Source organism: Schistocerca nitens, chromosome 7 (genome assembly GCF_023898315.1).
Source record: "Schistocerca nitens isolate TAMUIC-IGC-003100 chromosome 7, iqSchNite1.1, whole genome shotgun sequence".
Lineage (NCBI taxonomy): Eukaryota > Metazoa > Arthropoda > Insecta > Orthoptera > Acrididae > Schistocerca > Schistocerca nitens.
In genome coordinates, this window is record NC_064620.1 from 43963319 (window position 1) to 43988738 (window position 25420).

The following is a 25420-nucleotide window of genomic DNA, read 5'->3' on the forward strand; positions in this document are numbered from 1 at the left end:
TAATGTTTAAATTTTGAACCCATCTTCTGATAAGTATACAAGTGGTTGCTAAGCCAAGGGCTGGACACCTTACCTTTTTGATCAATATAATCCAAGATATCACCCCCTGAAAACCCACATTTTTGCATGTACCGTTTTGGAAACTATTGGTACAGTGCACTTTTATTCACAGACTGATTTTCAATTCTACTAAAACTGTAATATCACTACACTGGTGAAATACTTGAAAATACAAATTATTCAGTGGTACTTTCAGTGCCAACTTCACCTTAGTTTGTACCTGCATGCTGTAGTCTATCAGAAGTAGTCTTTTTATTTGCAACAGACAGACCTTTTTTTCTCAGCTGACAACAGTGTTATTTGTGTCCTACACCTGCTGTCTGTGTCATGTTCAGACTATCATGTATCCCATTCAGCTGCAAACAGATCACTCATGGGTGTATGTCATTATTTAAAACTTCTTTCCTTATGCAGATGATAAAATATTAAGTTATATTTTCATTATCAGATTGTAAAACACCTGAATGTTTGTTACAGATTCAGATCTTAACAAAATTCATCCTGTCACAGTCTCCCAAAAATTATACTCCACAAAAGAAAAACTTTTTGAAATTTTAGTGGCGATTATACAGTACGACAGCTGCTGTCTGCAAATTGTAGAGAAACAACAGATATTTAAGTTTTTGAAGAACACTTCTTGCATCTCCCACGTCACATGCGAGGAGGCCAGGACAAATCACCACTGTCACAATACAAGTCAAACCTTTGAGCAATTCTTGTGAAACATGTTTATTTACCTGGGGACTAGACACCAAGCTATGCTGCTTTCTGAAAATAGATACATAAGTGGTCCTGACGTGTGTGCAATGTGCTCTGAACATCAACACACTAAAAATATTACTTACTAAAAGCTAAGACTGAAATCTTTAAAGAATAATAACATGCATGAATTTAAATAATGGAAAATGAGCCAAAGTATTTCAGGTGACTTAATTATATTGCCATTCAGAATAAAACAAAATTTTGGTTAGAGTAGCTTCGAATATTTTGCCATTTCTCAATGATATTTCCTTTTACAGTCTCAGAATAAAATCCTTTTTCATGTCCATAAGCTCACAGACTAATCTCTATTTTAGAAAAGTCCAGAGTAGCTACTCGTAATAGCAAAACTCAGAAAATTAATTAAGAATAAGTTTCTTTGTTACATAGCCATATCAAAGAATAAACCTTTTTACAAGTATATATATATGCTACTCATTAAAAAAAAGCTCTCTAGTCCAGTTCTAAGTTTATTTTATACATTCACTCAGAAATGTCATTCTTGTCTTTGTTCCATGACGATCTCTGTATCAAGTCCTCCTTAATCTCAATAGATGGCAATACTCTCATCTGTCATGGATCCCCCCCCCCCTCCCCCCTTCCTCTATACTTATATAGTTTAAAAACATTTTACTTACATTCCATTTTTTGCTGCAAGAAATTATCAACATGTTTTTGGAGGCAATAACTACACAGCTTGCAAATGAGAAGTGCATAAAGAAATAGATCTGAAAAAGTTTTATCTAGCATCAGCTTGGATTCAACTGATCTCAGTTGAGTTTCCAGTGGCATTTGACTTGTTTGTATTCGTGAATCATTAAATACAGTTTCACTGTCAGAGACCGTTAGCTCTACTCCAATTTTCACATTTCATTCTTCCATAAACTACTACTACTACTACTACTACTACTACTTCTGCCAGCTGCAATAGCTCCCTAGAGGATGTGGCAGGGTCTTAGCAGAGCACAATGGTGTTGATAGCACATTAATTCCTTCTGCACTCGGCAGCAATTGCAGCCACAGTGTAGTGTTGTCTTCTCTTGGCTTGTAAACTCCAAGGTCATCAAAGGTAACATCCACTATACAATCACTAAACTCGCAAAAAATTATGAACTGTTTTCACTGTTCATTTAATAGGATATATTTACTTCCTGTTTCATATACTTTTTCTGTGCCTACTGAGTTCAGTATTTACATGAACTACTTTCTCTTCTTTTCATAGATGATCCACACCATATGTGGAACAACAACTTTACAAACCTGCCACCCAACACATCTCTGTATACTTGAGTATTGATTGAACCTACATTATACACTACTTGCCATTAAAATTGCTGCACCACGAAGATGATGTGCTACAGATGCGAAATTTAACCGACAGGAAGAAGATGCTGTGATATGCAAATGATTAGCTTTCAGAGCATTCACTCAAGGTTGGTGCTGGTGGCTACACCCACAACATGCTGACATGAGGAAAGTTTCCAACTGATTTCTCATACACAAACAGCAGTTGACCGACGTTGCCTGGTGAAACGTTGTTGTGATGCCTCGTGTAAGGAGGAGAAATGCGTACCATCACATTTCCGACTCTGATAAAGGTCGGATTGTAGCCTATCGCAATTGCGGTTTATCGTATTGTGACATTGCTGCTCGTGTTGGTCGAGATCCAATGACTGTTAGCAGAATATTGAATCGGTGGGTTCAGGAGGGTAATACGGAACGCCGTGCTGGATCCCAACAGCCTTGTACCACTAGCAGTTGAGATGACATGCATCTTATCCACATGGCTGTAATGGATGGTGCAGCCACGCCTCGATCCATGAGTCGACAGATGGGGACATTTGCAAGTCAACAACCATCTGCACGAACAGTTCGACGACGTTTGCAGCAGCATACAGCTCGGAGACCATGGCTGCGGTTACCCTTGACGCTGCGATGGTGTACTCAATGATGAACTTGGGTGCATGAATGGCAAAGCATCATTTTTTCGGATGATCCAGGTTCAGTTTACAGCATCATGATGGTCACATCCATGTTTGGCGACATCGCGGTGAACACACGTTGGAAGCATGTATTCGTCATCACCATACTGGCGTATCACCCAGTGTGATGATATGGGGTGCCACTGGTTACACGTCTCGGTCACCTCTTGTTTGCACTGACGGCACTTTGAACAGTGGACGTTACATTTCAGATGTGTTACAACCTGTGGCTCTACCCTTCATTCGATCCCTGCAAAACCCTACATTTCAGCAGGATAATGCACGACCGCATGTTGCAGGTCCTGTACGGGCTTTCTGGACACAGAAAATGTCCGACTGCTGCCCTGGCCAGCACATTCTCTAGACCTTTCACCAATTGAAAACGTCTGGTCAATGGTGGCCGAGCAACTGGCTCGTCACAATACGCCAGTCACTACTCTAGATGAACTGTGGTACCATTTTGAAGCTGCATGGGCAGCTGTACCTGTACACGCCATCCAAGCTCTGTTTGACTCAATGCCCAGGCGTATCAAGGTCGTTTTTACGGCCAGAGGTAGTTGTTGTGGGTACTGAATTCTCAGGACCCAAACTGCGTGAAAATGTAATCACATGTCAGTTCTAGTATAATATATTTGTCCAATGAATACCCATTTATCATCTGCATTTCTTCTTGGTGTAGTAATTTTAATGGTCAGTAGTGTACTATCTTCTGTTGCTACACCAGACATGGTCAGCGAGTGACTGGGTAGAAGCAAGTGACCCATTTAGTGATGTTACATAGGACCACAATTTTCTCAGGTTTTGGCAAGATCTTTTCACTAAAGTATGACTGTGAAAGTTGTATGCTTCAAGCATTAATATTTTTATAGGCACACAAATTTAAACAAATTTTTTTCCTGTCAACATTCCACATTCATTTTTGAAATGAGATTCCAACAATCCCTGCTTCCTCAGCATTTTACAAATTTTATTAGTAAATCATTGTGTGTCCTTTTCACCCTTAATCCACTTACTCATTACGTACTTCTCCAAAGCATGCTTTACAATCAGTTTAAACTATGCCTATAATTCTCCTCCATCCATCATATTGGAACCAAGTTATGTCCATTCTTTGTGTAAGTAGGATGATAATAACAGCTTTTCCACTCTCTCCTGCCTATATAGTCTTCTTGTCTCATTGTTGTAACCACTGTCTCTATGGTGCCATCATGACACTAATCCCTGCCTATTCTGACCCTGCCGATAAGGTGAGGCCTGTTTGTAGTTGTAAGGTCTAAAATGTTTCCATTGCACGTGGATTGTCGAACTAGCTACTCAAGACTGATTTTGGAATGTGTGCTCAGAACTACTTCACAAGACTCTCTGTCCATACCGCCTGCAGTGAATCTATTGATGTCCCGGCCTATACTCAGTATTGCATGAAAGGGGTTCTCCTGCATTACTGAGGCTAGACTTTCTTTGAATAGTTCTACAAATGTTTGATAGAAGTCCCAAGGTGGTCACTAAGATTAATGACCCTACTGTACTTACCTGATTGTAAGATGAGGTTTTTTCCCGTATTCGTCAGTCGAAAAATACATCATCTTATATTCCCCAGTTAATCCTTGCTGCTGAAGTTAACATTTTTATGTTGTTTAATAGATTATATAGGAGTCATATATTTACACATGAAACTTTGACTGTTGAGGTTACATGCAGATTTATTTTGAAGGACTCAAAGGGGCGGGGGTGGGCAAACAATGCTCGTATTCCAACAGCCTCAAGATTTCTCGATACACCAAAGCACTTGATACAGTATCGATGTTGCTTGAAGATCATTTGTCATTTGACTTTCATGGTGGGAGTGCAAGAGATACACGAGAAATTGTGGGCTAGCCACTGCAACAATTTATTGCTCTGTTTAAAATTTGACAATTTTGTGAAATGCAAGAGGAAATAGCACAAATTTGTATCATTTTACAAACTCATGTTGTATTTTAACAGGTTTACAATAAATCTCATACATGTATGGTTACCATGTTCAAGCATTAATGCTGCTGTTTAAATAACGTAACATTCAATATTTGTTTTTTATTATAAGAGAGCATAATGATTTACTAAGAAGGTTGCAGATGAAAAATTCAGTGAAATTCAGTTGCTGTTCACGTATTGGAATAATGGAGAAACACATTACCAGCTTTTAATTAGCTTTAGAACACACACAGAAATTGAGACAAGAAAAAAGAAAAAAAAGAAGGAAAATTGATCCAGATTAATGTCTAACGAACAAAATAATTCATATTAAACCGACTATAATTATTGTCATGAGAATAAATTACATCAGCAAGAATCGTCGAGGAGTTAGTTCAGCAGATCGCGAGAGTTCGGGAACTGGTCTGTATTGTGATTGCGATCTTTTACTTATGTGTTAGTTGCTGATGTTACAGAGGACTTGTACCCTACTAAATATTGCAGTCCATGATTCACAGTTGCTCAAGCACAGCAATACTGTAGGGTTTAGGGGGAGGGGGGGGGGGAGCAGTGATACCAGCATGACTGAACTGAGTGTGGGGAGGGGAGCAGTGAGCGGGCAGCAAATCGTGTCATGTTGCCAATCATGGGAATGTATCCCATGTACTTTGTGGTTTTAGGAATGTCTACCATGTTTAAGCTGCAGTTTGCATGAATCCATTTGTAGTCTGAATTGAACTGACTTTAAAATTGGACAAATACTCAACAACAGTATCCGTTCCTGTAGGAGATGGTATATGTCTGTACAGGGGCTGTGGTGTATATACGTGTTGGTACTGCAATGTTGTCGATGTGCACCATGATGTATGTTGGGGAATGAAAGAGAGTGCTGGTTCTACACAGGCAATGAAAGACAGTTAGGCAAACAATTTGTTTGGATGCAAGAGCCATTGTAACATTCTCACGTCAGTGTAGAAGTGAAATCTGATAAGTATTCAGGTAAAAACGGCTGTAGTCTTAGGTCCCATGGTAACCTCAACCTCAGAATCTCAACATATTCAGAAAAAAACAGCCAAATATTTGTGACAACAATGATATAAATTTCACAGCTGTTCTATTAGGATGATGATGATGATGATGATGATGATGATCGAATCGAATGTCATGTGACTAGGGCCTCCCGTCGGGTAGACCGTTCACCGGGTGCAACTCTTTCGATTTGATGCCACTTCGGCGACTTGCACATCAATGGGGATGAAATGATGATGATTAGGACAACACAACACCCAGTTCCGGAGTGGAGAAAATCTCCGACCCAGACGGGAATTGAACCCGGGCCCTTAGGATTGACATTCAGTCGCGCTAACCACTCAGCTACCGGGGGTGGACACATGATAGCGACATCACAGATGACAGGGTTAGTAAGCGAAAAACGTAGAAAGGAAAAAGTCCATAAACTAATGTGAACCATTTCTTTTCATTTATTTTATTTCTCCTTGTGTTATCAAAATGTAGTCAACCAATAAATGGCATCAATTTAGGATAAGTGTAATGTTAATTTTTTAGGCAGATACTTTATTTAAATAAAACATTTCATGATTTTGGTTACTCAGAATAGTTTAAAAATAATTTTTTCACAAGACACCCCTGAAGAAAAGGGTACATATTAACAAACAGGTTTGCCTTATATTCCGGTAAATACAGTGTATGATGATCAGTTATCAATAGGACCTGAAAATGCAACATCTATTTCTAGCAAAATTTGCATGTATTTTTGGCAAAATGTGCATATAATTTTTTTGTTTATAAATGATTAGATGCACAAATTTATGTTGTCACACTATGTGCCTGAAAACAAAGCCTTCATGTGAAGAAATTGTGTAATAAAAAAGACTTTTCACTGGAATGTTTACTTTTGCAAAAACTAAAATAGTTTTTTCCCTGCCTGCCTCCCTCTCCCCAGAGGCCCAAAATGATCTTTGCTTACTTCTTTCTTAGGGCTTCATTTTGTTTATGGTGAAAATCAGCCGCATTTTTCCACCAGTGAACAGAGTGCTTCTCTGATTTAAATATTTCTCATCTGAATTTTGTAAACCAACTTCTCAATTCTGCTTCTGGTTCATCATGTGTTTGCTCCAGTATTGATTCTGAAAATGCAGTTATAGTTGCCCGATTTCAACTTCAACAACAGTTTTCACTCTCTTGTGGTCAGATTATCTTGTTATAAATTTTTCTTAATGTGGATGCGGAGTGACTTTTTGTGCAGGAAAGGAGAAGTAGAAATAGAAATATTAGACTGAGTATGAAGTTGCCTAAATCTAATAGTTAATTAAAGACAGTCAGCCATTGTGCTGACTGAATCAGGAACGGGAACAGCTAATTTCCTGTTGTTATATTTGACAATTCTAGCAAAACTTCTTCAGCCCTTAATATGTAGACAAGAAAGTAAACAACAATTTGCAGAGTTGGTTTTTTGTCACGTGGGAGATAAAGTGATTATACCAACTTTTGAACTGTCGGAGTAGACAAATGGAAGTGTTTCTATGTTCTAAGATGCTAAGTCCTACAGCTGATTCCTGTGTTGTGTTACACAGTGTTTATTAAGACCATTCAGCCACCCAGGGCCAGTTTAAAGCTTAAGTGACACAAACCGCCACTTAGAGCACCAAGCTGACAGGGGCACCTTAGGTGCCACAACAGTACGATTTCTGTACATAGTGTATCACAGTAAGTAGAAGAAACTGACATAGATGAAAGTATACAGAGGGAAATGGGGAGTCAAAGGATAATTTTCTTCTGTAGAAATGTTCTCAAATTGGCCCTGCTACCAACCACAACTGACATTTTCCAAGACCATTGAGTGCACCAATACGTCAATGCATTCATGCAGTTATTATTTTGCAAACCCATTCTTACACATATTATTTCACCAAATTGGGCTTCGCCAGATGATATGACTTACTAGTAACTGAAATAGTGTTATGTTTTTGATATTTTTTGGGGAAAATAAATCTATTTCAAACAATCTCCAAGAAAATAGTTCATCTGGATACACTTCACCATGATATAGCATTTACCAGGTAACTTCACATTTTGAGGCATTGGATCCATAGTTGCATTTATCACAGAATGCAAATTTTTCAGGTCTGTAGTTAGAATAAACTATTTTACATGCTCTCATTCTATGAGACACCATAGAGATGTTTGGGACTTCAGCAAGGATGTAACAGCATAGCTTGGGAATAAGCAACTGCACACCAACACTTCTGCTCTCGACCCTTTTCCAACCAACTGTTGGTGATCAAAAATTCTTCTCCAAAAATGTTTCAACCAGCTACCTCTCAACAAACACCATTTATTAGTATCCATTAGCAACCTTGAATATGGGGACAAATAGACAAGAAGTAGTTTATTATTCTCATATTTCAAAGAGTCCTTTTATCAGCAAGTATAACAATGAAATGAAAATCTGTTACTGAAATATGATTTGTTTCTGAATCCTTGCCACAGCACTAATGTAGCTCAAAAATTGCTTTATATGTTTACAGATTAAGTTGGAGTCCTTCCTAGAAGATGTTAACAGTATTCTTAACTCCGGTGACGTCCCTAATTTGTATGCAGCAGATGATCTGGAACGCATAAACCAGAAAATGCGTGGTTTTGTGACAGAGATGGGACTCCCACCAACCCCAGCTAACCTATTTTCAGCGTATGTGAAACAAGTTCGCGCCAACTTCCATTGTCTTCTGACAATGAGGTAATTGGTAATAATTTATCAGATTGTGACTGGTAAAACTTGCTTTCGTGTTTTATTAATCACAGGGAGTTTTTGTATACTATTACAGAATCTGCTTTTAACAATCTATTGTAGGAATCATTATATTTATTGTAATCATATGTGAGGCAATGCTGACCCTACGACTTATCTTAGAAAATAGATTAAGGAAAGGCAAACCTACATTTCTAGCATTTGTAGACTTAGAGAAAGCTTTTGACAATGTTGACTGGAATACTCTCTTTCAAATTCTGAAGGTGGCAGGGGTAAAATACAGGGAGCGAAAGGCTATTTACAATTTGTACAGAAACCAGATGGCAGTTATAAGAGTCGAGGGACGTGAAAGGGAAGCTGTGGTTGGGAAGGGAGTGAGACAAGGTTGTAGCCTCTCCCCAATGTTATTCAATCTGTAAATTGAGCAAGCAGTAAAGGAAACAAAAGAAAACTTTGGAGTAGGAATTAAAATCCATGGAGAAGAAATAAAAACTTTGAGGTTCGCCGATGACATTGTAATTCTGTCAGAGACAGCAAAGGACCTGGAAGAGCAGCTGAATGGAATGTACATGGTCTTGAAAGGAGGATATAAGATGAATATCAACAATAGCAAAATGAGAATAGTGGAATGTAGTCGAATTAAATCGGGTGATGCTGCGGGAATTAGATTAGGAAATGAAACGCTTAAAGTAGTAAATGAGTTTTGCTATTTGGGGAGCAAAATACCTGATGATGGTCAAAGTAGAGAAGATATAAAATGTAGACTGGCAGTGGCAAGGAAAGTGTTTATGAAGAAGAGAAATTTGTTAACATGGAGTATAGATTTAAGTGTTAGGAAGTCATTTCTGAAAGTATTTGTATGGAGTGTAGCCATGTATGGAAGTGAAACATGGTCAATAAATAGTTTAGACAAGAAGAGAATATAAGCTTTCGAAATGTGGTGCTACAGAAGAATGCTGAAGATTAGATGGGTAGATCACATAACTAATGAGGAGGTATTGAATAAAATTGGAGCGAAGAAAAATTTGTGGCACAACTTGACTAGAAGAAGGGATCATTTGGTAGGGCATATTCTGAGGCATCAAGGGATCACCAATTTAGTATTGGAGGGCAGCGTGGAGGGTAAAAATCGTAGAGGGAGACCAAGAGATGAATACACTAAACAGATTCAGGAGGATGTAGGTTGCAGTAGGTACTGGGAGATGAAGAACCTTGCACAGGATAGAGTAGCATGGAGAGCTGCATCAAACCAGTCTCTGGACTGAAGACCACAATGACAACAACATGAGAAAGAGTAATTACAAGCCGAGCAATCATATTTTACAGTAGGTTATTTGTCCTTCAAATGTATGCAGCTATGATTCTGTACAAACACACTTATAATGATTTATGCAAAGGGCTGTTAAAGGGTAAGAAATTGCTGACACTCCAATGAATACATTCTTCTAAACTGTTAAACAAAGATGTACATATTTATAACACCAGGAGAGACCTTGACAAAAGATGCGACAACGGCTCCTAACACGTAGGTATCAGTTAATTTAACAAACTTCCAAAGTACTGAAAAAAGGGAAGCTGCTTTTTAGTAGCTTTGAATGAGTTTATTATTAATAAGCATTAGAGTATGACAGAAAGTGTGTCAGAGGAGTAGCAACAATGAAAGGAAAGGGATAGATTGCTACTCTCCATAAAGATGACATGTTGAGTTGTAGACTACCATAATAAAAAAATTGTTAAACTGTTAGATTTCAGCCGAAACGTTCTTCAGAAAAGGAAACACGCACACCATTCACACAAGCAAGCATGCCTCATGCCCACGTAACCACTGTCACTGGCAGCTTGCATCGGACAGCCAGAGAAATGTCAGAGGAGTAGATTATCTTCATTTATGCCGTATTATTTATAAGTAATTGAGATATCTGTGTTTTGTAATTGTACCCAGAAAGTCATGACATGATTTGAAATGTATGTTTGTAATTCAGGACAATTATTGTTTTCATCTAAGGAGAAAAATAAATAATAGGTGACTTGACCAGTCAGTAAGCATACAGGATAACCAGCTTACATGAAGAGAACATACCAGTTGCATCTGTAAGATGAGGTGCATCATTTACATATTAAAATGTAACAACTGCTCCTATCCTGAAAAATATCTACCATGCTTAATCCATGTATGGGGTTGAGTTTACATGGAGAGAGTTTTCAGCCTCCAGAGGACACCAGTTTCAATAATTGTGAATGCAAGTAAATATCAGTTCTGCAGGATCTTTTTCATTAAGTATAATTTACTAACTGTGTATTCTATGTTCTTTGGTAAATACACTCCTGGAAATTGAAATAAGAACACCGTGAATTCATTGTCCCAGGAAGGGGAAACTTTATTGACACATTCCTGGGATCAGATACATCACATGATCACACTGACAGAACCACAGGCACATAGACACAGGCAACAGAGCATGCACAATGTCGGCACTAGTACAGTGTATATCCACCTTTCGCAGCAATGCAGGCTGCTATTCTCCCATGGAGACGATCGTAGAGATGCTGGATGTAGTCCTGTGGAACGGCTTGCCATGCCATTTCCACCTGGCGCCTCAGTTGGACCAGCATTCGTGCTGGACGTGCAGACCGCGTGAGACGACGCTTCATCCAGTCCCAAACATGCTCAATGGGGGACAGATCCGGAGATCTTGCTGGCCAGGGTAGTTGACTTACACCTTCTAGAGCACGTTGGGTGGCACGGGATACATGCGGACGTGCATTGTCCTGTTGGAACAGCAAGTTCCCTTGCCGGTCTAGGAATGGTAGAACGATGGGTTCGATGACGGTTTGGATGTACCGTGCACTATTCAGTGTCCCCTCGGCGATCACCAGTGGTGTATGGCCAGTGTAGGAGATCGCTCCCCACACCATGATGCCGGGTGTTGGCCCTGTGTGCCTCGGTCGTATGCAGTCCTGATTGTGGCGCTCACCTGCACGGCGCCAAACACGCATACGACCATCATTGGCACCAAGGCAGAAGCGACTCTCATCGCTGAAGACGACACGTCTCCATTCGTCCCTCCATTCACGCCTGTCGCGACACCACTGGAGGCGGGCTGCACGATGTTGGGGCGTGAGCGGAAGACGGCCTAACGGTGTGCAGGACCGTAGCCCAGCTTCATGGAGACGGTTGCGAATGGTCCTCGCCGATACCCCAGGAGCAACAGTGTCCCTAATTTGCTGGGAAGTGGCGGTGCGGTCCCCTACGGCACTGCGTAGGATCCTACGGTCTCGGCGTGCATCCGTGCGTCGCTGCGGTCCGGTCCCAGGTCGACGGGCACGTGCACCTTCCGCCGACCACTGGCGACAACATCGATGTACTGTGGAGACCTCACGCCCCACGTGTTGAGCAATTCGGCGGTACGTCCACCCGGCCTCCCGCATGCCCACTATACGCCCTCGCTCAAAGTCCGTCAACTGCACATACGGTTCACGTCCACGCTGTCGCGCCATGCTACCAGTGTTAAAGACTGCGATGGAGCTCCATATGCCACGGCAAACTGGCTGACACTGACGGCGGCGGTGCACAAATGCTGCGCAGCTAGCGCCATTCGACGGCCAACACCGCGGTTCCTGGTGTGTCCGCTGTGCCGTGCGTGTGATCATTGCTTGTACAGCCCTCTCGCAGTGTCCGGAGCAAGTATGGTGGGTCTGACACACCGGTGTCAATGTGTTCTTTTTTCCATTTCCAGGAGTGTATGTTCGAAAAATTAGACTGTTGAAAACAGTATAATGGAGATATTCATAAACACATGTGCCAAAGGGAATAATGTGTGCAAACTTTAAAACTGTGTATTACGTCAGATGCATAGATGCAAGTCCATTGTAAAAAATATGGCTCTGCACAAGAGAAAATGAAAATTATTTAAGTAAAAATTAAATAAAAGATTAAATTATCATAGTGCTGTTAGAAGAAGGATGAGGCTTAAAATAGGAAATGAAGCAACAGAATGGACAATAAGAAAGTGAGACACTGGGCTGTTGCTGAACACTAGATCTCCAAAAAAACACAATAATAATCTATGTGAGAAATGCTAGAAACATGACAGAAGCATTAAATATCCTAAATGTGACAGGTAGTTACATTTTCGTTGTGAAAACATAGACCTGTTACTGACTGTAGATGAAAAATCTGTGAAGGAGAGGAAATTTAATACATCCATTAACAAAGCAAGTACAGAGTTACTAAATAGACAGTAAGTGCACAGCAATGATAGTGTTTATATGTTAAAATGAAGACACCCAAATATCATATGCCACTGTGACTATTTTAAAAGATGACAGTGGTATGAAACCTCATGATGACTAGTATAAAGTACTCACACATGGAAAGAGCTTCCAGATTCATTGAAAAATCAACAAAAACATCTCAGACAGAGAAGAGAAGGGTTCTTATGCTATCTGATAGCTGTGGAAGGTATTTATTTAAGTTGAATAGTTCATAGCTCAGTGCAGCTTATAGTGTGAATGCTGGATGTACCATTCTTTTTAAGTGATAGGTTTTGTTTTTCTGCTGGCTAAATATTTCAGCCAAATTGATACACTAATGGCTATAGTCTGCTCAAATGACATAGAGACCAGTTCAAACAGTAAAAGTGTTAGAAACAGTGCTATTGCAGTCCTTTCACCACTTAAGACATGTGACAAATCTAATATGTATGATAAACCAGAGCTATATACTAATAATAAATTATTTAATAGTGTAGTGGTGCCACCTGATGTCACTGCAGAAATGAATAGCTGGTGCAGCCCCACTGAGGATTGCTGTGGTGGCTTTACATAGGGAGCACATATCATCAGGAACAACCTCTGATGAGACCACACAAGATATCAACATGTAAGCTGTCCCAGAGCCAGTCTGAGTCAGTGGCGATACAATATGTGGAGTTTATGGCAGATGCTAACAGTGTGGCTGTTGTGTGTATAGTGTGGGATGAACTTTGATATAGCGTAAACTGGGCCTTGCTTCAGAATAAGAGCTTAAACTGTTTCTGAGGAGCTTCTTGTATACAGGATGGTAAAAAAATTCCATACCTTGAGAGAATCTGAGTAGACGGAGAGGATGGGTGCAGGGCGGGGGAGTCAACAGGGGTTCCAAAAGGCACACCATATGTTCATCATTGACACTGTGAAACACATCCCATATACTTCAAGGCTGTTGCTATTACATCCAACTTCCAGAATACAGTAAATAAATGAGGACACATTCCTCTGTTATTGTCCGTGGGTGCAGAATACAGTAAACATCTGTTAATGTTACTGTAAACCATATTTATGTTTTGGCCATGTGGAGTGCATACATCGATGGCAATGGAACCACATCGTGTTTTGATAAGTTTGTGAAATGTTTTCACAGTGAAGTTTCATCTTTGAACTTATCAGCATAATGGAAGCCTATTATTCCACACAGGAAATGCAGATTTTACAGTACTGATGCCATCTTCATCAACTGCACCCACTGCACCGCTCGCAGCTAAATAAGAGTTGGCAGTTTTGAATCTACCACCAGCTCACTGTTAGGCAAGCATCACTCTTCCATTGCTAGTCAATCTGACAAGGAATGGATCACTGAACTGGAGGGCATGACTAAGAACTGTAAATTTAACTGTTCTTGTGGAGCCTCATTTCAAGATGAAATGCTTCCTGATGCTTTTATTCAAAACCTTGCTGATACTAGAATACAGCCTGAGATTCAAAAACATCACAGTCCTTGTCTCAGTGACGCACTTAAAGTAATCAAGGCTCAGGAAGTTCAAGTTAATCTGCCTGTTGTTGCTACACTGACCACGGATAATCAGGTACCGCAGTACCTAGAATTTTTCAATTGCTTTTGACCTGACAATCATTGGCAACACTTTTGTATTGATTTTTCTGGTCTTTTCTGGAGCAGAAGATGGCTCATTGTTATTGATGCATGTAGGAAACCACCTTTTGTTATTCCAGTGCAGTCTATTACTAGTGCTAGCACTATCAAAACACTCACTTCTGTCTTTTTCTTACAATGATTGTCACAAACAATTGTTTCAGACAATGGTCTGCAGTTTTCTTCTATATAATTTAAAAATTTTGCCACCACTCTCTCATTAATCAAACAGAGAGGCAGAACCATGCTTAGCGTTCTAGAGAAAATGCTTTGTTGTTGTTTCTGAGCATCTTTTGCACTATACCTGCTGACAATGCTTTGCTAGCAGAATTCTTACATAGTCATCACCACCCCACTTTGTTGCATCTCTTTCACCCTAACCACTCTGTTTCTCATGTAAACTTTCCAACGAAGTTCTGTATGAATAACAAGGTTTCCTATCATGCCTATAATAAGCCTTCCAACTGGGAAACCAGCGTTTTCACTCAAACATCTGGCCATCCTGATTGTATCTTTCATGGCACATCTGGCACCCATCTTCAGCACCTAAATGATTTCATTCCCGTGATTATAGTAATTCTACCATAAAGATTAGTTTTTAAGACATGTTGTCTGCAACACAGTCTGCTGCACTGGAGCAAGCCCTCGCTGGTGCCTGACAACCAGGTGTGTGGGTCTCCCGATGGCTGTGCCATAGAGATCAACCTCTGCCAACTTCCACAGCTGCCTTCTTCATAGCCACTGCTGCAGCCACAATGCCTGTCACTGTGATGGCCATCATAGACATCGAGCATACACCAGCTGTACAAAATTCTGCGTCCTCAACATTGCCAGTGCTGCACCCACGTGAACTCTCGGATGGACATCTACCTCCAGATTCTCGGCAGATGTTCCTGAATGTTTGTAAGGTGAATGTCGGGACGCTTGTGGTTGGTGCCATTGTGCCGCAGCCAGCTGCATCAGCAGTGGCACAGCACAGACCTCCTGCTCGTAATCATCCATACCATCATTGTGTATTCACAGTACACAATTTTATTGGGAAAGAATGTGGTATCAGTGGCATCTTTGTCAAACTACTGCAACACATCATGTGCCACCCACAGCTAAGTGAGAGATGGAACTTTTAAATCTGCTGCCAGACGAGCGTCAGTCTTCCATTACTTGCAGTTGTTCATTGGTTGGCAGTTATGCCACTGGAGGACACAAATCCACATGACCTAACTGCTCAAGACTCTGACTGGCTGGCACATCTTTTTAAGCAACCACAATTCTGAGCTTGTCTATCATATACAGTGCATCTATAGACTCACCAGCAGTAGTGTGGAAGACTGCAGCGAGGGCAATACATCGAACATACTGATCTTAAAAGATGTAAATGAGGTGTGATCAAAAAGTAAAGGAAATTTTTTAATGTTGTGGGCTTTATACAACAAATTTTCAATTTTTTTTCCTTTCTTTTTTGTTGCCACATATGTTCCTGGTGTGTGTTTGCATTTTCAGCCATTTTGAATATTTAGTTTATTTTTACGAGTTGCAAAAGGTTTTACATGTTTTCGAGTGCTCAGCAGATTTTTACTTTCAAAAAAGATTGATCAAAAGAATCTGCATGAAATATTGTTTGAGTTATGGAATAGAGTGCAGCACCGCATTTGAAATGTTGCCTGTGTCATTTGGCAAATCTACTATGAGAAAGACAAGTGTTATGAGTGGTATAAATGTTTCAATGTGGGTCGAGAAGACATTGAAGACCACGACTGCCTTGGATGCTGTAGGACATCAGGTACTCTTGACAATGTAGAAGTAGTAAAGAAAATGGTTCTTAAATATCACTGAATCACCATCAGAGAGGTTGCTGATGATGTCAACGTATCATTTGGCTCATGCCAAGCAATTTTTTCAGATGTTTTGTGCATAAAAGGTGTAGTAGCAAAGTTTGTTCAGAAGTTGTTGAATTTTAACCAGAAATGATGTCGCATAGATTAGATTAGATTAGATTTACTTTCATTCCAATTGATCCGTAGTGAGGAGGTCCTCCAGGATGTGGAACATGTCAGAAAAACAACAATACATGACAAATATTTACAACTAAAACAAATAAGCTAATGTACCATTCCACAGGTCCCAAGTGGAATGATCGTCATTTTTTAATGAACACTAAGAGTCATTTTACAAATACTAATGCACTGAATTTAAAATAAAAAGTTTTTTATTTATTTATAAGGTAATACAACTACTGTAATACTTATTTACAATGAACACATTACTGCACTGAAATGATGCAGAAGTTAGATTATACTAACACACACACAAATTTTCAATGAACACATTACTGCACTGAAATTGTGCAGAAGTTATGTTGTACTTATATACAAATCAGTTGGTTTTACTAAGAAATTCATCAATGGAGTAGAAGGAGTTGGCCACCAATAAATCCTTTAGGCTTCTCTTAAACTGAATTTCATTGGTTGTTAAGCTTTTTATGGCTGCTGGCAAGTTATTGAAAATGTGTGTTCCTGAATAATGCACACCTTTTTGTACAAGACTAAGTGACTTTAAATCCTTGTGAAGATTATTCTTATTTCTAGTATTGATTCCATGAATTGAGCTGTTGGTTTGAAAAAGTGATATATTTTTAATGACAAATTTCATTAAGGAATAAATATATTGGGAAGCAGTAGTTAGTATCCCTAGTTCCCTAAACAGGCTTCTGCAGGATGTTCTTGAGTTCACACCGCATATAACTCTCACTGCACGTTTTTGTGCCCAGAAAACTTTAGCTTGGCTTGATGAAATACCCCAAAAAATAATCCCATATGACATTATGGAATGAAAGTAAGCATAGTATGCCAGCTTTTTCATTTTTATATCCCCTATGTCTGACAAAATTCGCATTGCAAACAGAGATTTGTTAACACGCTTCAGCAGTTCTGTGGTGTGCTCCTCCCAGTTGAATTTATTATCAAGCTGTAATCCCAAGAATTTAACACTGTCCACTTCTTCTATCTTCTTGTCATCGTATGTTAGACATATACTCTTGGGACACCCCTTACAAGTTCTGAACTGCATGTAGTGTGTTTTTTCAAAGTTTAGTGACAAAGAATTGGCTAGGAAACAGTGATTAATGTCCACAAATATTTTATTGGCTGATCTTTCTAAGACTACATATACATTATGTAGGAATTGCTAAATGAAGCTCACAATGATCCAGAACTTATAAGGAAGGTTATAACAGGTTATGAAACGTGGGTATGTGCAATGATGTCGAAACCAAGCCCAGTCATCCCAGTGGAAACTCTCTGAAGAGCCAAGACTGAGAAAAAATGTGGTAAGTGTGATCACATTTGAAGGTTCTTCTCACTGTTTTCTTCAATTACAATGGGATAGTGCATCATGTGTTCCTGCCTTATGGTCACATGGTTAATAAGGAATACTACCTGGAAGTACACACCATTTGTGTGAAGCAGTCCAAAGAAAACAACCAGAAATGTGGCAAAACCACTCGTAGAAATTGCATCATGGTAGTGCTCCCACTCACACATCAGCTCTTTTTTGTGTTTCTTTTTTTTTTTCTCAAAAAAACAAACATTCTGTGTTGCCTCAGCCATCATACTTTCTGGACATGGCCCTCTATGACTTCTTTATTCCCTAAGCTGAAGAGAACCATGAAAGGACATTGTTTTGCCACCACTAATGTGACAAGAACAGAATCGCTGAGGGAGCTGAACACCATCACAATATGTGAGTTCCACAAAGTGCTTCCAAGATTGTAAAAATCTTTGACACAAGTGTATTATATCTGAGGGAGATTTCTTTGAAGGGGACAAGGCTGATGTTTATGAATAAATAAAGAGTCTTTAAGAAAAACAAAAACTCCCATTGCTTTTTGATCACACCTTATTTAGGTGTATCGGCATTCTAGACTATTTTTTACTTTCAGTAGTGTTACTATATTGTAAATACCTCAGGGCCACAGAAGATCCCACAGCATTCACAACTATGTATAACTGTTATTAAACTACTGATAAAACTGACATGATCTTCAGTTGCTTCCATTTCCTAGACCATGACAGAAGACAATATCTGCAATTTCCTGTGTGGTATAATAGGTTTTCATTGCCTGGTAAATGCAAAGATACAACCACACTGTAAAAGCATTTCACAAACTTATCAAAACACAAACGAGTCCATTCAAACTGATGTATGCTGTGCATGTACTCAAAACTCTGAATACAGTTTACAGTAAGGCAGTAACAGATGTTTAATACATGCTTTATCCATGGACATCAACTGAAGAGTGTCATTTATTTACTGCAGTCTGTAGGTTGTTTGCAATAGCAAAGAGCTTGCAGTAGAAGAGATGTTTCACAGAAGCGTAGTTGAACAAGTGCTCCTGTCTCTTAAGTTATACATTTTATAGCACCTGTTTACTTGACATTTTTGTCCTGTTTAGCTCCACACTTCCATCTCTTAAAATGCAATAAAATTAATCTGTTTTTAAAAAAGTTCTAACAACTTCTAGGAATATGTAATTGTTTTAGTAACAATACAAGAGAAGGAAAGTTGCTACTCACCATATAGCGGAGATGTGTGAGTCACGATAGGCACAATAAAAAGATTCATACAATAAAAGTTTTCGGCCATTAAGGCCTTTGTCAGCAGTAGACACACATACTAACATAAACGCAACTTGCACACACGTCTGCAGTCTCAGAGAGCTGAGACCACACTGCGAACAGCAGCACCAGTGCATGATGGGAGTGGCGACTGGGTGGGGGTAAGGAGGAGGCTGGGGCAGAGAGGGGGAGGGATAGTATGGTGGGAGTGGCGGACAGTCAAGTGTTGCAGTTTAGATGGAGGGCAGGAGAGAAGGTGCGGAGGGGGGAGGGGGTAAGTAGCGGAAAGGAGAGAAATAAAAGAAATTAAAAGACTGGGTGTGGCGGTGAAATGATGGCTGTGTAGTGCTGGAATGGGAACAGGGAGGGGGCTGGATGGGTGAGGACAGTGACTAACGAAGGTTGAGGCCAGGAGGGTTATGGGAACGGAAGATGTATTGCAGGGAAAGTTCCCACCCGCGCAATTCAGGAAAGCTGGTGTTGGTGGGAAGGATCCATATGGCACAGACTGTGAAACAGTCATTAAGGTGAGGGATATCATGTTTGGCAGCGTGTTCAGCAACAGAGTTTGTCGGTGGCCATTCATGCGGACAGACAGCTTGTTGGTTGTCATGTCTACATAGAATGCAGCACAGAGGTTGCAGCTTAGCTTGTAAATCACATTACTGGTTTCACAGGTAGCCCTGCCTTTGATGGGATAGGTGATGTTAGTGACCGGACTGGACTAGGTAGTGGTAGGAGAATGTATGTGACATGTCTTGCATCTAGGTCTATTACAGGGTATGACATTTCTCATTTCAGGGCACAACAAGAGGTAATGAAAACCCTGGCGGAGAATGTAATTCAGTTGCTCCAGTCCGGGATGGTACTGAGTTACGAGGGGAATGGTCCTCTGTGGCCGGACTTTGGGAGGTGGTGGGAGACTGGAAAGAAAAGGTACGAGAGATTTGTTTTTGCACAAGGATGGGAGGATAATTACGGTCAGTGAAGGCTTCAGTGAGACCCTTGGTATATTTTGAGATGGACTGCTCATCACTGCAGATGCGACAACCATGGGTGGGGTAGGCTGTATGGAAGGGGCTTCTTGGTATGGAATGGGTGGCAGCTGTCGAAGTGGAGTTATTGCTGGTGATTAGTAGGTCTGATATGGATGGAGGTACTGATGTAGCCATCTCTGAGGTGAAGGTCAACGTCTAGGAAGGTGACTTGTTGGGTTGAGTTGGACCAGGTGAAGCAAACGGGGGAGAAGTTGTTCTGGAGGAATGTGAATAAGGTGTCTTCACCTTCAGTCCATTTAGCAAAGATGTTATCAATGAATCTGAACCAGGTGAGGGGTTTAGGATTCTGGGTTTTTAGGAAGGATTCCTCTAGATGGCCCATGAATAGGTTAGCATAGGATGGTGCCATGCGGGTGCCCATAGCCCTATTGTGGATTTGTTTGTAGGTAATGCCTTCAAAGGAGGAGTAATTGTGGGTGAGCATACAGTTGGTCATGGAGACTAGGAAGGAGGTTGTTGGTTTGGAATCCATAGGGCATCTGGAAAGGTAATGTTCGACACCAGTAAGGCCATGGGCATTAGGAATGTTAGTGTACAGGGAGATGGCATCAATAGCGACGAGCAGAGCACCGTGTGGTAATGGGACAGAAACTGTGGAGAGTCGGTCGAGGAAATGGTTGGCATCTTTTATATAGGAGGATAGGTTCTGGGTAATAGGTTGAAGGTGTTGGTCTATGAGAGTAGATATTCTCTCAGTGGGGGCACAGTAACCGGCCACAATGGGGCGTTCTGGTTGGTTGGGTTTATGGACTTAGCAAGCATGTAGAAGGTGGAGTGTGGGGTTTGGTAGGAGTAAGTAGAGAGATGGACTCTGGGGAGAGGTTCTGGGATGGACCTAAGGATTTGAGTTGTGACTGGAGATCCTGCTGGATTACTGGAATGGGATCACTGTGGCATGGTTTGTAGGTGGAACTATGTGACAGCTGACAGAGTCCTTCTGCCATGTAATCCTTGTGGTTCAAAACAACGGTGGTGGAGCCTTTGTCAGCAGATAGGATTATAAGGCCGGGATCAGTTTTTAGATGGTGGACTGCGGTTCTTTCTGTGGATGTAACGTTAGTTTGCATGTTGAGAGATTTGGGGAAATGATGTTGAGGCAAGGTTCAAAGTTAAGAAATTCTGGAAAGTTAACAGGGGGTGGTTTGGAGGCAGTGGGGGGGGGGGGGGGGGGGGGGATCACGGTTGGATGGAGGAGTGAAATGAGTTAGGAAAGGTTCAATATTGGTCTTTGGTTGAGTCTGATTGGTCGGGTTGACAGCAAAAAGTGTTTCCACTGCAGGGACCGGGAGAAGGAGAGAAGGTCTTTAACTAGTCCTGCACAGTTGAATTTGGGAGTGGGGCAAAAGGTGAGGCCTTTGGAAAGGGCTGATATTTCTGTGGGACTAAGGCTTCTGGAGGAAATGTTCATAACTGTGTTACGGGTCTGTTTAGGTTCTGGGTTCTGTGTGGTGGTGGGAGGGAGTTTGGGAGGGTGGCGTAAATGTAGTAGGTCTGCGCGACAGGGTTTGTCAGCTATGAGGGGGCGTGGGGGAGGTTGGAGGTAGTTGTAGAAGTGGTGGACAGTGGTACTCCGGGGTGGGAGTAGGAAGTGAGTAGGATGGAGAGCTTTTTGAGATGACGTTGTGTGTGTTGCTCAAGTATCTGCAGGGCAAGAGTTTCAGTGTTTGTTATGGGTTCCAGGAATTTAGGATTGCATAGCAGGAGAATTTTGCGGATGGAGAGAAGGTACTGGAAGGAGGATTGGGCTTGGTTGATATGGTTTTGCAGGACTATTTTGGTCAGGCCAAAGGATTGGCGGAATCTGAACAGGTGGAGGTTATTGTGGATGGAGGGGTGGCAACCAGAGATGGGTAATTTGGTGGTAAGGCCATTAGGGGGGATTTCATGAGCCAAACAACAACGCAGGAACAGTATGTGGGACTGGGATCTGGCTAGGAATAAGGAAACTTTTCTGTATTGACGCAGATGGAAGGAGCATGGATCCATGGTGGTGCAAAAAATACGAAAAATTACATAAGAAAGTAAAATTATGTCCGAAAAATTACTCAAAAATACACCCAAATATGTGTGGAAATTACGAAATGGATGAACAAGGGGGAAAAAAACGAGATGAAATCTGAGGAAGACAATGATAGTGGAAGGCGAAAACTCACTAAAATTTGTGAGAAATTACAAGGGTCAAAGTAGAAAATTACTAATCAATAATAAATATATGTATATTACTGTGTGTAGCAGGTTTAAGGGCGGATAAGCGTTAAGGGGGACGGCAGATACGACTGGAAGAGGTGGATTTAGTGGGTGCGAACAGGCATAGAATGGGGAAAGTGTGGGGGGTGGGGAGAGGTTCGTAGTTAGAGATGTAAGATTGTGTGGCACCGGAAAAGTGCAACAGATAACATGGAAAAATCCAGGAATTGGCACAGGGAGTGTGATTAGTTTGAAGGTATAGGCTTCATTATATCGGTGGGAGTAATGTTGGACCTAAGATGCTGCACTAACAATCAGCGTGGTCTTCAGGCCATCTTTTTCTGGTGGCCGAGATGGTTGATACAGTGTGGCTCATAAGTAGAGCATGGAGTGCAGTTCGTAAGGCAGCAAGAGAAACATAGGAAAGAAAAGAAAGAAGGAATGACATTGAGTATAGCAGATGTGAAAGAATATAGTTACGAAGGAAAACAGCACAAGGTTAGGATTGAAGAAAAGCCGTCAGGCATAATCAAACAATGGAAAATCCAGGATGGAATGTAACAATACCAGAGAAGGAAAGTTGCTACTTACCATATAGTGGAGATACTCAGTCACGATAGGCACAATAAAAAGATTCACACAATTAAAGCTTTCAGCCATTAAGGCCTTTGTCAGCAGTAGACACACATACACACATGCGCGCACACACACACACACACTCACATAAACGCAACTTGCACACACGTCTGCAGTCTCAGAGAGCTGAGACCACACTGCGAACAGCAGCACCAGTGCATAATGGGAGTGGCGACTGGGTGGGGGTAAGGAGGAGGCTGGGTCGGGGAGGGGGAGGGATAGTATGGTGGGAGTGGCGGACAGTCAAGTGTTGCAGTTTAGATGGAGGGCAGGAGAGAAGGTGCGGAGGGGCGAGGGGGTAAATAGCGGAAAGGAGACAAATAAAAAAGAATCTTTTAATTTCTTTTATTTCTCTCCTTTCCGCTATTTAACCCCCCCCCCCTGCACCTTCTCTCCTGCCCTCCGTCTAAACTGCAACAATTGACTGTCCACTACTCCCACCATACTATCCCTCCCCCTCCCCGCCCCAGCCTCCGCCTTACCCCCACCCAGTTGCCTCTCCCATCATGCAATGGTGCTGCTGCTCGCATTGTGGTTTCAGCTCTCTGAGACTGCAGACATGTGTGCAAGTTGCATTTATGTGAGTGTGTGTGTGTGTGTGTGTGTGTGTGTGTGTGTGTGTGTGTGTGTGTGTGTGTGTGCGCGTGTGTGTGTATGTGTGTCTACAGCTGACAAAGGCCTTAAGGACCGAAAGCTTTAGTTGTGTGAATCTTTTTATTGTCCCTATCACTATATGGTGAGTAGCAACTTTCCTTCTCTGGTATTTTTACATTCCATCCTGGATTTTCCATTGTTTAATTGTTTTAGTATTTAGAAATATCTTACAAATTACTGCTTCTAGAAGTTGATTATCTACAGTCAAGGATTGTAGATTTCCATTAGCAGCATGGCAGGTAATAACATTCATTGTAAACTGGCCTCAAGTATTAAAAAAAATAAGGTAATTCTTCTTCACTGACAATTGCTTGTGTGATTATTTAAATATTAAGAATGACATTGCAGATAATACAAGCTGTTGTGTGTAATCTGGAAAGCAATAAACTTTACAAAGTAATGGCTTCTCTGTCGGTTTTGATATGTAAATAAGTGCAGATAATATATAATAATTAAATGATAACTATTAATAAAGTTTACGTAATGAGTTTGTGACATCTGCTTCTCTTAACACTTGGTTGCCTTCATTCTTTCTTTATACACATAAAACTTAGATCCCCCCTTCATAATGAGACCTATTAAACATGCTCAGTGAATAACTGAATCACGATTTTAAATGTCAAATAATGCTTTACGATGTTGTTGCAAACTGGTCTTATTATTTCAGAACAGAGTGTGGCAGTAATAATTTTGTGTAAGAAATTTCCTAATTTTTTTTTTATGAAATAACCTGATTAATCATTTCTCTGCTAACAGTCCCATTGGAGAGGTGTTCCGTGCACGTCTTCGACAGTTCCCTGCCCTTGTTAATTGTTGCACAATTGACTGGTTTAGTGCATGGCCTGAGAGTGCTCTTCAGGTGAGGCCAATAAAACATCATAGCTGTGTTTATAATTGTAGTACAGATACTTTCTTGTATTAAGAAGTGTAGTGTGCAGTGTTGCCTGTGTTTTTAAATTATCAAATAATCTTTGGATTTTATTTTTATGTCCTAGTTCAGTTAATGTACTGCAAGAACTGAGGAATACGTACTCAACAAGAACTTCCATAGTTATAAGGGACGCATTCAGTCTATAAATGTATTTTTACTCTTTCTTCATGCTTCTCTCCCTCCATTTCTCTTCTGACAAAAATTCCATCTGGAATTGTTTCACCATCTATCAGTTGTGGTGACATAGGTGTTAATAAAATTATGTTCTCAATTCCTTTCCCGGTATGCAGAAAGACATACTAAGCTCTTTAAGGATGGCTACTGTCCTCCAAGCATAGTCTGCCAATAGTTGTTTCTTATCATATCTGCAGATGCACCCAATCCTCCAGTCATTCCCATGAGAGAACAACAGCTGAGCTCCACTTAACTACCCACATTCTTCACAGTGACTACTTGTCATCATGCCTGGAAAGATGATCATCCTCATCTCCGTGCCTCACAAGTCACTCTTTCTACATTCACATTCTCCTCTCCACTGTCTTCCAGTTCATTGTGTGCCACACACTACTCCTGCAGTGTTTACCATGATGAACCAACTGGTGTCACATTGCTAGTATGTCTCATTTCTGTCTCTCCCTCCCAACCATCAGCGGTCCTCCCCTTCAGCCTTTAGCTGCCCATGTCACCTCATTTCTCTGGACATAACTATTCATCCTAAGGTCTTCGAGACACACATCCATGAAGCTCTCGCTAAGTTAAGTGATAAGTAGTGAAATAAGAGCTAATTTAGTTAACATTACATTTTAGACCATTGCTGCCTATTGAAGGCTTTGCTTTTCTGTGTGTATTTAGATGGAAAAGAAAGTGTTTAGTAAAGGCTGGTAGTCATTAGTTTTGTCTACATTCTAGGTGT

At 40.8% G+C, this 25420-nt stretch overlaps 1 protein-coding gene across 1 annotated transcript in view; it reads left to right on the forward strand.

The window, feature by feature from the left end:
- The window catches only part of LOC126195465 (dynein axonemal heavy chain 1-like), a 963710-nt gene that overhangs the window by 575124 nt on the left and 363166 nt on the right, over positions 1-25420 (forward strand). Inside the window, exons 40-41 of the mRNA XM_049934091.1 lie at positions 8300-8508; positions 24333-24435. Coding sequence (XP_049790048.1) covers positions 8300-8508; positions 24333-24435 — 312 coding nt within the window. The remainder of the gene's footprint in view (positions 1-8299; positions 8509-24332; positions 24436-25420) is intronic.